The 13,146-nt window shown below is 29.3% G+C and overlaps 1 protein-coding gene across 1 annotated transcript in view; it reads right to left on the bottom strand.

Annotated features, from left to right (window-relative positions):
• Window positions 1-9,888: 9,888 nt before the first annotated feature.
• The window catches only part of LOC119600284 (uncharacterized protein C2orf42 homolog), a 168,668-nt gene continuing 165,410 nt past the window's right edge, over window positions 9,889-13,146 (bottom strand). Inside the window, exon 4 of the mRNA XM_037950434.1 lies at window positions 9,889-10,005. Within this exon, the coding sequence (XP_037806362.1) occupies window positions 9,964-10,005 (42 nt within the window). The 3' untranslated portion in view covers window positions 9,889-9,963. The remainder of the gene's footprint in view (window positions 10,006-13,146) is intronic.

Below are 13,146 nucleotides of genomic sequence, written 5' to 3'. Positions count from 1 at the left end.
ATAGATAGATAGATAGATAGATAGATAGATAGATAGATAGATAGATAGATAGATAGATAGATAGATAGATAGATAGATAGATAGATAGATAGATAGATAGATAGATAGATAGATAGATAGATAGATAGATAGATAGATAGATAGATAGATAGATAGATAGATAGATAGATAGATAGATAGATAGATAGATAGATAGATAGATAGATAGATAGATAGATAGATAGATAGATAGATAGATAGATAGATAGATAGATAGATAGATAGATAGACAGATAGACATGCGAACATCGCTAAATCGACTTCGCTATCTGTAAGGAATCATATATACTTTATAGATTCGGAAAATTATATTGTGGAAATGAAGGTAAGAATATTTAGTTATTCTTTCGAAATTTCTTACTTAAAGTATAGTGCTTATGTCCCAACCAACCCTCGCATAAACTCATACATAAGTTAAAAGACTTAATTTACCTATAAGCCTGGGTTTTACAAACAGCTTTGCTAACATCGTTAGGTATTCATTACTCATACGATATTACAAGGGAAACAAACACAACAGATAAAAAAAAACGCAACAATACTAATAAAAAAATGGAAACTAAAAAACACAATAAAGCGAAAAGAATAGAGAGACACCACAAAGGGGAAACATTAATATTTCTTGCAAACAGAAGATATTTACATATAAGCAACCATTAGACGACCACATACACACACACACGTACATAAGTCCACACCACCCACAAATAAATGGATATACACTAACTAATACACGTGCTCATGTATATTCTATAGTTTCCTTTAAAAACAGGAAATAAACATACTTACATACATAACATAAGTGATGCTCCTGTAACCTCCTGGCTGTATGCCAATGTTATTTTTTTCTTATTATTATTTTTTTTTTTTTTTTTGTTCCTCGATTTTTTAAGGATTATCATGCAATTTTCATAACTTTAGAGATTTACGTAGGCATTAGTTACAATTCTTCTTCATTTTCATTTTTACTCTCGCCTAATGTATAGACTTTGTTACTATAAGCCTGTGTATGGATGGCGTTGGTGGTGGTGCCAACCGAAATCATAAAAAAAAAATTTAGCAAAACTCATCTTTTTGTCCATTTTGAAAAAATCTAGTTTTCATATTAATTTTCGCTAAAGCTTATAAGAATACACACAAAAAAACTGCAATAAAATTGTTTGGGAAAATTAAAAGAAAGAAAAAACTCATACATGAACTAAATGCTTAGAGAAAATAGCAAAAAAGAAAAAGTTGGTATAAAAGAAATAATATAATTTTGGCGCCACATATCATGCACATACATACTGCAAAAGCACGTTAAATACGTGGCATACATTTAAAAATTAAAAAAAAATTGTAGCCCCACAAAAACATACATCTATACAAAATATGTCAGTTTATGTATGTGTGTAGGAAAATAAGAAAAATGCAACTAAACGTATAACAAAATTGAAGATTTAATATGAATCCATTTTATCACAATTTAGTGGCAACACATTTCTTTTTAGTTTCGTTTTTCCCTTTCTTTACGTTCTTTATGTACGTTTGGGGGTTTTTTCTTTCGCAACGTAGGAAAAAATAGCTTGAAAATATTTCTGCATATTTGGGGAAATAGTACAACAGTGTATATTGTGTTGCAAACATCCTTTATAATGGAACGCACACACACATATTCATGCTCTCGCATGCACTCTAACATATTTTAAACATTTAAAGAAAAATAGTAGCAATTTGGTTCTAAGTAGGTAAGAAAAATGTCTGATATATGACTATTATTATCATGGATACTAAAGATGTATGCATGTGTTCTACCAGGGTTGGAAAATTACAGCTTCTTAGTACTAGACTAGACTATAGAATAGACTATAGACTAGACTATAGACTAGACTATAGACTAGACTATAGACTAGACTATAGACTAGATTATAGACTAGACTAGACTAACTAGACTAGACTATAGACTAGACTATAGACTAGACTATAGACTAGACTATAGACTAGACTATAGACTAGACTATAGACTAGACTAGACTAGACTATAGACTAGACTATAGACTAGACTATAGACTAGACTATAGACTAGACTATAGACTAGACTATAGACTAGACTATAGACTAGACTATAGACTAGACTATAGACTAGACTATAGACTAGACTATAGACTAGACTATAGACTAGACTATAGACTAGACTATAGACTAGACTATAGACTAGACTATAGACTAGACTATAGACTAGACTATAGACTAGACTATAGACTAGACTATAGACTAGACTATAGACTAGACTATAGACTAGACTATAGACTAGACTATAGACTAGACTATAGACTAGACTAGACTAGACTATAGACTAGACTATAGACTAGACTATAGACTAGACTATAGACTAGACTATAGACTAGACTATAGACTAGACTATAGACTAGACTATAGACTAGACTATAGACTAGACTATAGACTAGACTATAGACTAGACTATAGACTAGACTATAGACTAGACTATAGACTAGACTATAGACTAGACTATAGACTAGACTATAGACTAGACTATAGACTGACTATAGACTAGACTATAGACTAGACTATAGACTAGACTATAGACTAGACTATAGACTAGACTATAGACTAGACTATAGACTAGACTATAGACTAGACTATAGACTAGACTATAGACTAGACTATAGACTAGACTATAGACTAGACTATAGACTAGACTATAGACTAGACTATAGACTAGACTATAGACTAGACTATAGACTAGACTATTGACTAGACTATAGACTAGACTATAGACTAGACTATAGACTAGACTATAGACTAGACTATAGACTAGACTATAGACTAGACTAGACTATAGACTAGACTATAGACTAGACTATAGACTAGACTATAGACTAGACTATAGACTAGACTATAGACTAGACTATAGACTAGACTATAGACTAGACTATAGACTAGACTATAGACTAGACTATAGACTAGACTATAGACTAGTCAATGCATCAACTTCATTGTTATATCAATAGTGCGTAGACTATTCATTAGGCTAGCCAATAGACGTCCAAATAGACAATTCGAAAGACTATCCAATTGACTTGATAACAATCTAGCCAATAGACCAGTCCATACGACTGGAAATAAGTAGAATAGAAAACTAATTTAGTTATTTCAACCCTAAATAAGTTTTATTTTGATGATAAAGTTTAAACTATATAAATATATATGAAAATACCATTATGATATAGGTTCTTGTCAGTCGTATACGATTTATGTTGAATTTTTATCAGTAACTAATAATTCCTAATTCTTAAAAAGGAATCTAAAGCCCCTGATCAAAATCACACAAAAATTTTCTTCTTAACACAAAGCGAAATTCCCTCCAAACGGAAACGAAAACAAAAATTCCAAGCTAAAAGATCTAAAAACTTTTCTGTTGAACACATAAATACAAAATCTTTCACATTTAAGAGTTAAAATGCATTATCAACATCAATATCAAATATTTACTAGACTACTGCTGCTGCAACAAGATTTTTTCTTTTATCACGACATGAGAGTACAACCACAATACAAACACCAACAGCGGGCAATACAAAAAAATAAGAAAAAAGTACTGTTTTTTTTTTCTTTCACTTTTAAAACCCAAATGATGTTACCAGCAATTTTTATGGAAATTTTTTTCCCGTTGCACACAGTATTTTTTTTTTTTTTTTTTTTGTTTTTCAGTATGTTTTCTTCAGCTTCTGTTGCTTCTCGTCTCAGTTTTGTTGCAAACTTGATATGCTTTCATAAACTCATTCTCGCATATTTACTCATATGAAAAATATTTGTGTACGCTTTTGTTGTTGTTTTGCTACATGTTTTGTAAAGAAATATATACTGGAAGAAAACTTACTGCAACTAAAATATGACTCTACGAGTTACTTGTACTTCACTATCATATTTACTATCACAACTACTGCGAGTAGCTTTATATACAACATAACATTTCGCTGAAGCAATAATTTTTCTGTTTTTTATCTACATATATGAAAGTTAACATGGTTTTATAAAAATAAAGATAATTCTTTTTTTTATTTCTCAAATGAAAAAATATTTTTCTATAGAAAAAAACAATTTTATATCAAAAAGCTTTTTCCATGGAAAGTGCAATGTTAACATAACTTATGATATGAATTATGCAATTTTCCTTAACAAATACTTTCTTCTATATAAAAAAGCTTTTTCCCAGAAAAAAGTATTTTTTCAATAGAAAATTTTCTCTACAGATAAACTGTATTCAGTAATAAAAGTTTTTTCATAGGAAAAGTATTTTTCAATAGAAAAGATTTATATAAACCTACAGAAAAAGCTTTTCTTCCTCAGAAAAATGTTTTCCTTTTAAAAAGCTTTTTTAAAAAAAAACGTTTTTCTTTTTTTCACAGAGAAAGTTTCTTCAATTTTGTCATAGAATAAGTTGTATATCATACAAAAAGCTTGTTTCCACATTAAAAGCTTTTTTATGGCAAAAAGCTTTTTCTTAGAAAAAAATATCTTTCAATAGAAAGTTTTCAATAGAAAATGGAAAAGAGTTAGTTATAGAAAAAACTGTTTTCTATACAAAAAGCTTTTTTCCATATACATACGTACATATGTATATGTATGAAAGGTAAATGGACTTTTTAATTAACTAAGGAAATCCTCTGCATATAAACTATAGGAGAAAAACCTTTATTTAATAAGCATAGCAGCAGTCTAGGGGCAAAATCTTTACTACAGCAACCTTCTAAATAACTAAAGGTCACTGTAGTAGTCTAAAATTTTCTTCATATTCACCTTTAAAGAAGATTAAAAAGGCTTTTAGCAAAAGACTGTGGCCATCACTACAATACTACAAACCAAGCAAAAAACTCAATAACCAAAAAAATTTAATCATGTTAAACATAAGAATTGCTTACTACCAGACACCCCCAACCCACAAACCATTACCACTAACTTGTCTTTTGTTCTAGCAGCGAGACCGCTGTCTTTTCGATTACAACATAAACTATACATAAATGCCACATACTGTGTGCAGGAGTGGAAGAAAAAAAAAATACAATACACTTCAAGTCTACTCAACACTACTCGACTCTATTACAAATACAATTACTTCATTTTACATATATGTAAGTAAAAGTATCTGTGTTTTTGCGTGCATGTGTGTAAATGAGGAGAAGACAAAAAAAGGCATAAAAAAAGAAACGAAATATTCAAAATGAATCTCACGTTTTACGCCTCATAGGATAATATTTCAGCGTATTTCGTCCTTGTTATTGTTGCTGTTGCTGTAGCAAGAACGAAAAAGAGCAACATGAAATTGCTTTAACGTATTATGCAAAATATAACTAAGGGAACAATAAAAAAATGAAAATAAAAACGAAGAAGCAAATCTAAAGGAAGGGAGGAGTGCATTTTTTAAGATTTATTTTTTTACTGTTTTCGGGTATTTTTTGCTGTTTTTAAGCAAAAAAAAACTATATGTGATAACAGAAAAATATGCACTTGGGATAAAAACATATACATACATTTATATGCATGTTTGTGTGTTCACATACATTTATAAAAAATTGTAAATTTGTAGATGTTTGTTTACTATATATTTATTTGTTTGTATGCAAGTATGTTTGTGTAAGTGTTACATTGTGTACGTGAGTATTATCACAGATAATATTTAAATAAATGTCTCGATATTAATGCTACAGCAGCTAGAGAGCATTTTCAAAAACATACATACAAATATATGTATGTAAGTATAACTAGCGTACCCTGGGAGCTTCGCTACCCAATGAAAATGAAATACAAAATTTTCATTACTTTATAGTTAAGTACTAAAGTACCAAAAAACTTCCTTTTATAAATTTTTATTTTATAAGAACCATAAAAACGTCTGGTACTTTTTCATTTAAAGAATGATAAAGAGTCCCTTCTTGCAGATTGTTATTCAGTCAGAACCGTGCATGTTCAGTATGCATTTGAAGGACGAAAAAGTTCCAAACAGTTCTCTATTTAAGAAGCGTTCAATAATTTTGTCTTTTGCCTTAATATTATAGAATATATAAAAAGTACCATATTAGGGAGGAAAAGTACCATTTGATGAAGTACCAAGAATTTCCCAATTTCTTATTCAAAGAGGAGCGTGTAGATTAAATATATTTTCTTTCATACTAATATTATTAAAAAATCGTTTTTAAACGAAACAGTGGAGTAAGTTCTTTCTTTTTTGGTACTTTTTCCCCTTTTTGATACTTTTTTTCCACAATGCAATAGCAAATATTTTGTTTCAATAAATATTACAGGGTTACTAAGTATACGTCAATAAGTCGAAAAAGTTGTCTTAATGTGCTAAAAAAAAATTACAACAAAAGGAAATTTTCTCCCTTTTACACCCAAAAAGCACTAAATTTTAAAAAAGTACGAAACAGGTTTCTTCTAATTTTGGAAGATATATCCAAAATATTTTCAAAAATATTAATATGTTTATTAGTTAAAAAGTTATAAAGGGCCAAAAGAGGTACCAAAATCACCCTTGTTACACATTTTCACGCCTTAAAAGTACGAGTTTCAAAAAAGTACCATACACGCATCTGCATATTTTAAGAGTAGATACACTTGTATTTAAAATTTTTCTTGTATGAATAATATTAGGTAAGATAATTAAGAAAACCTGTTTTCCCCGTTTTTTCCTTTTTTTACCCCTAAATGTACAAATTTCCAAAAGTCCCTTCTTAGTGGATCTACATAACCAAAAACTTATCTACTGTCAAAATTTCATGATTCTAGGTTCAGCCATTTGGGCTGTGCGATGATGAATCAGTCAGTCAGTAACGCTACTCTTTATATAAATAGATTACTAGCTATACCCAGTGTGCTTTGCTACCCTAAAAGCAAAAAACCCACTTACACATGAGAGATGCCACTCAAATTATTGCAAGTTCGCCTATTTTTCCGAACGCTAATAAGGATTTTAATGTAAGCTATGAAAAATTTAAATAATATTGTATTGTATTTAATTCAAATGGAAGGGGCCAATCCCCCCATTGAAAGTCCGCCCGCTTTCCCTAAAAGTTAGCATGAATGTCAAAGTTCTTCATGTAAAATTTGAAGATTCTAGCTTCTACAGTATCTCAGATATAAAAATTTTTCTATATAATTCATATGGGGGTTCCAAGCCACCCCCTGATGAAAGTCCGCTTTTTTCCCCGAAAATGTTCAGATGAATATGAAAGTCCTTTTTGCAAAATTTTAGGAATCTAGTTCTATTAGTTTCTTAGATAAAATATTTTGTTGTATTTAATTCATATGGGAGGTGCGGCTCCCCCCAATTTATTACCCAAAATATTTACATGGATGCTAAAGTTCTTCGTGCAAAATTTGAAGCTTTTAACTCTAATAGTTTCCAAGATAAACGAATTTGTGTATTTTATTAATATGGGAGGTACCACGCCCCCTTCTGCTAGTCCGCCCACTTTTTATCCTAACTAATCATATTGAGACTTATGTGGCTCCGACCAAATTTGGGGGCTCTAACTGTTACATTTTCCGAGATATATTTTTTCTTAATATGGAAGGTGACACGCCCACTATAGTCATTCCGCCCATTTTATCCAAAAATATTCTTATGGATGTCAGAGTTGTCCGTGAAAAATTTGAGAACTCTAATTGTACCAGTTTCCAAGATATATGACTTTTAATAGTTATTTAATAAGTAGGCGTGGCACCTCGCCTACTTGAAATTTTAAAATAAAAAGTAGCCAGATATACAGGAAGGTACTGTTAAAATTTCAAGAAAATCGGTCCAGCCGTATAATCAAATGTTCAATATTATAGAAGATTCAGAAAGTACTTTTAGAAGAACGAAAAAGTACCAAAAGGTCCTCGTTTATAGGTTTTCATTTACTTCGGGTTCTACATTTCTGATATTATTAGGGGTCTACGGTCTTTAGAAAATTTATATCAACAAACATATAGCCGTACAGATAGGCAGGACAAACTTATAAGTATATACTTAGAATATATGAAAATATATATCTTGTCTTCAATAACCGCTAGCATTTCTTCAGACCACGGCTAGCTCACCCACATGCACTCAATTTGATTAAACTCACAAACCTAATAAACTCATAATATAAATAAATAGCAAAGTAAATTTTGAAATAATTAATGATTTTCATTAACATCATGTGGAAAAATAACGCTTTACATGTTTACATAACTAAATGAATGAAATTCCAACTAATCATTATTTTATCGCTAGCTGTTCGATATAAATTGCGTTAATAAATCATTAATAATATTAAGATGAAATACCATTTGACATAATCATTGATTATATTTAGTAAATTTAAACGTAACTACTTATTAATACTAAAACAAACTAGAAGGTAGACAGGCAACCAACCAAACAGGCAGACACACTTTGACATACATATGTATGTGTAGTATATACATAACTAATGTATTACATGTCATTATATAGTTTATCACTTTATCAAGATCCTATAGCATGAGTCACGAATACATATAATAAACGACAGACACAAAGTATGAAAAATAAACTCCACAAAAGATACAACTTCGACAATAGATAGATGGAAATAAATGCCAAAAGGGTTTTGTCAAGTGGAAATGAGAACAAGATTGAACAAAGAAAAACTATGAAATTCTTCCTAGTTTTTTTTTGTCCAACTTTCTTTGCTCCATAAATAACTCACGCGTGATAAAAGAGTAACAGTTTTAGTAAATATTCCATGTCGAATTTTTTTTCCTCAAATATTTGTTGTTTTATTTTAAATATCACGACTGAAAACTAAAAGATGGATATTAGTTTTATAAATATCAAACGTGACTGTTTCTATTTTTATATAGTTTCTGTTTTATTGTTTTTTTTTTAGTTCATTTTTTATGTTTAGCGAAATCAAATGATATATTGAAAATCATAAGTCATAGACATTTGACATACATTAGCAGCAACAAAAATATTCATAAAATATGGTGGAGTACAGACAACATAAATAAAATTGCAAAAAAAGGAGAGAAAAATAATAATAATAATAGTGAAATGATAATATTTTTATATGCAGTTCTAGTTTAAAAAAAAAATACGAATTTATCTTGTGACTTGTGTGTTTTATAAAAAAATAAACTAATGCATACGTATGTACCTACATGCTACCTAAAAATCAACCCACATTTTTCTACTCACACAGATACATTTTGAATTGTTAGCTACATACGTTTGTTATCTTTACGACTATCTAAAGTTTAAACACATACTCAGGCAAAAACCCATAAGTCAGTTAGGAATATATGTATGATTGTGTACTAATACACAAATGTATGTGAGAGTTATAGGAATCCTTATAAAAATATATTTGTTGGTGCATATTTTAGTTCTTATAATAGTGGATTTATAGACAAAAATGAGTGCAACCAAACAACTGTTTTAATACTATTTTTAAGAGTGCTTCTTGCTGTGTTATTCAGATTATGGGGAAAAGAATTAAATCTTAAATTTTTCTATGTCCAAGATCAACTAATTATATTTTTCTTTTATAAAAACCCAGCGAAAACTTGGAGTGTAGGGGGTAAAATGCTGACATTTACTTCCACAATATCATTTTAAGTCATTATTTTAACACGGTAATGATATTAGAGGCAAGTACTTACCACTCTCGCTTACTAGTAGGGAGTAAGGTAAGTACTTACTACTATTAGTTCTGACAAAAAAAAAATGTTTTTATATCTTTTTTTAAACAACATTCAAAGACAAAATATCAAGGCTAAAAAGTAAGTACTTACGGTTATAGTTATTTGTAAGTCATTACTAGACTCCTTCGAAGTAATGCAGACGATATGTAGTAGTCACAGTCATTAAACTGTCCATCTGTTTCCAAAGCTTCCATGCTTTCGAAAAGTTGTCTATATAAAATCAACAAAAACGGCCCATAAACCAGTTAAAGGCTGAAATCAAAGATGGAAAAAATTTATGAGTAAAGTGCGGATTTTATGTTAATTAAACTTATATAAAACTAAGTTTTGCAATTTTTGTAGAGATACTAGAATATTAAACACAATGAGCTCAAATGGCCTATATTCGAGGGGTAAGGCTTCGTCCTTGGGCCAAAAGAAGAGTATGTGCCAAATTTCATCAAATTATATTGGAAATTGCGAACTGTAGCATGCGCAAAAGGTTAACATGAACATGCAGACGGACAGATGAACAGACATACAGACAGACAGACAATTACAATTACCTTTGAATTAATTGTAATTGAAATTTTGCCAATAACAATGCCTTGTAATTGTAATTTTTTTCCCTTATTACTACATGTTATTGTAATTGGTGAACAATTACTTGTAATTGTAATTAGTTATTGGTTAATTACTTATGTCAAGTAATTACAATTGACAAAACTTCAGTTACAAATGGATATTACTCAATTACACATTACAAGTAATTGTAATTGGCCATGTAATGAATTACTTTTTTAATATTAATCAAAGTTTTTCCAAAATATTTCCAGAAAATCCACTTTTTATATTTTTTCAAAAGATATATTGAAAATATACGCTCAAAAAACTTAATTTTGAAAATTAATTTTATTTGAATCTTAAAAGATTACATTCCTTTCAATTACAGCCCAAACAGTAGCTAGTAGTTGCTTTGGTATGGGTATTAGTATGTGATGTATATGCAAATTTCTAGAAAAATACTAAAAGAAGATAAATAACACCAGATGTCTGAGCTATATGTCGTTACTTATGGATGTGTGTATTTGAGAGTCACACATACATATACACACAAACGCATACGACTGTTCACACATACATAAGTACAAACATTGTGGTTTTGGATGAATATTGATGCGGGTATAGTGTTTGCAGTTCGGAGTAACTATCTAGTATCACATAGATGTTCAAGTTATAGATTCTGATGAGAAAATCAAGAGACAAGATATAACTCTTTAATTCTATTAAATTTTACTACAAAAACTAGAACCAGTTCTATAACAGATTACTTCAGGTGGGTTAAATAGTTAGCTAAGACTAAAATGATCACCTTATCAGAGGGAAATATAAATAAATATGGGAGGTAAAACTATCAGAAACAGATACATATACTTTTTGTAAAACTGTAGTAAAACATTGTGGTTTTGACTGAATATATTGATATGGGTACAATGTGTATTTGCATACAAATTTAAAGAGGGTATTTGTTATGGATATTTACGAGTATTTCTTTAAAAAGCTATTGGTATTATAAACATTTTCTTCTAAATGTATTTTTGCAAATTTTATTTTACAATATTCCTAATGATATTATAAGCAATTATATGTTTGTATTTCAAATAAATTACGGCATACAGTTTATTATTCTAAGTATTAAGGGAAAGTGGAAATGGACTAATGAAAATGAAATTGTGAACAAGTATAGTCGGTATTGCCCAAAAAGAAGCATGGGGCAAATTTAAATCTTTTACTGATAATATCTGTTGCCAATAGTTTATAAACAAAACTTGTAATGGAAAAATATGAGTTAGATTAGATTAGAGAGAGCCCTAAGCACTGCGACCCTATTTCGGATCTTTTGTTCAGCCCATGGGCTCACCATAACAGGTTTAATTCACGTATGAGAATAACGGGTGTGATTGGTGAGATGTTTAATATATCCTTCGGGCTAGAGTTGCAGCACCTAAGATTCTTTCTCGACGAGTCTTTAGTGTTGGATGAATTGATGATATGTGAGACCACATAATTAGTTAGTTAGTTAGTAGTTAGTTAGTTAGTTAGTTAGTTAGTAGTTAGTTAGTTAGTTAGTTAGTTAGTTCGTTAGTTAGTTAGTTAGTTAGTTAGTTAGTTAGTTAGTTAGTTAGTTAGTTAGTTAGTTAGTTAGTTAGTTAGTCGTTAGTTAGTTAGTTAGTTAGGTTAGTTAGTTAGTTAGTTAGTTAGTTAGTTAGTTAGTTAGTTAGTTAGTTAGTTAGTTAGTTAGTTAGTTAGTTAGTTAGTTAGTTAGTTAGTAGTTAGTTAGTTAGTTAGTAGTTAGTTAGTTAGTTAGTAGTTAGTAGTTAGTTAGTTAGTTAGTTAGTTAGTTAGTTAGTTAGTTAGTTAGTTAGTTAGTTAGTTAGTTAGTTAGTTAGTTAGTTAGTTAGTTAGTTAGTTAGTTAGTTAGTTAGTTAGTTAGTTAGTTAGTTAGTTAGTTAGTTAGTTAGTAGTTAGTTAGTTAGTTAGTTAGTTAGTTAGTTAGTTAGTTAGTTAGTAGTTAGTTAGTTAGTTAGTTAGTTAGTTAGTTAGTAGTTAGTTAGTTAGTTAGTTAGTTAGTTAGTTAGTTAGTTAGTTAGTTAGTTAGTTAGTTAGTTAGTTAGTTAGTTAGTTAGTTAGTTAGTTAGTTAGTTAGTTAGTTAGTTAGTTAGTTAGTTAGTTAGTTAGTTAGTTAGTTAGTTAGTTAGTTAGTTAGTTAGTTAGTTAGTTAGTTAGTAGTTAGTTAGTTAGTTAGTTAGTTAGTTAGTTAGTTAGTTAGTTAGTTAGTTAGTAGTAGTTAGTTAGTTAGTTAGTTAGTTAGTTAGTTAGTTAGTAGTTAGTTAGTTAGTTAGTTAGTTAGTTAGTTAGTTAGTTAGTTAGTTAGTTAGTTAGTTAGTTAGTTAGTTAGTTAGTTAGTTAGTAGTTAGTTAGTTAGTTAGTTAGTTAGTTAGTTAGTTAGTTAGTAGTTAGTTAGTTAGTTAGTTAGTTAGTTAGTTAGTTAGTTAGTTAGTTAGTTAGTTAGTTAGTTAGTTAGTTAGTTAGTTAGTTAGTTAGTAGTAGTTAGTTAGTTAGTTAGTTAGTAGTTAGTTAGTAGTTAGTTAGTTAGTTAGTTAGTTAGTTAGTTAGTTAGTTAGTTAGTTAGTTAGTTAGTTAGTTAGTAGTTAGTTAGTTAGTTAGTTAGTTAGTTAGTTAGTTAGTTAGTTAGTTAGTTAGTTAGTTAGTTAGTAGTTAGTTAGTTAGTTAGTTAGTAGTTAGTTAGTAGTTAGTTAGTTAGTTAGTTAGTTAGTTAGTTAGTTAGTTAGTTAGTTAGTTAGTTAGTTAGTTAGTTAGTTAGTTAGTTAGTTAGTTAGTTAGTAGTTAGTT

Source organism: Lucilia sericata, unplaced genomic scaffold (genome assembly GCF_015586225.1).
Source record: "Lucilia sericata isolate MDLA Ls3-8-SP2 unplaced genomic scaffold, ASM1558622v1 Contig000109F_arrow, whole genome shotgun sequence".
In the NCBI taxonomy this organism is placed as follows: domain Eukaryota; kingdom Metazoa; phylum Arthropoda; class Insecta; order Diptera; family Calliphoridae; genus Lucilia; species Lucilia sericata.
Note: the sequence above shows the minus strand (reverse complement) of the source record. Positions and strands in the feature narration are given on the sequence as shown.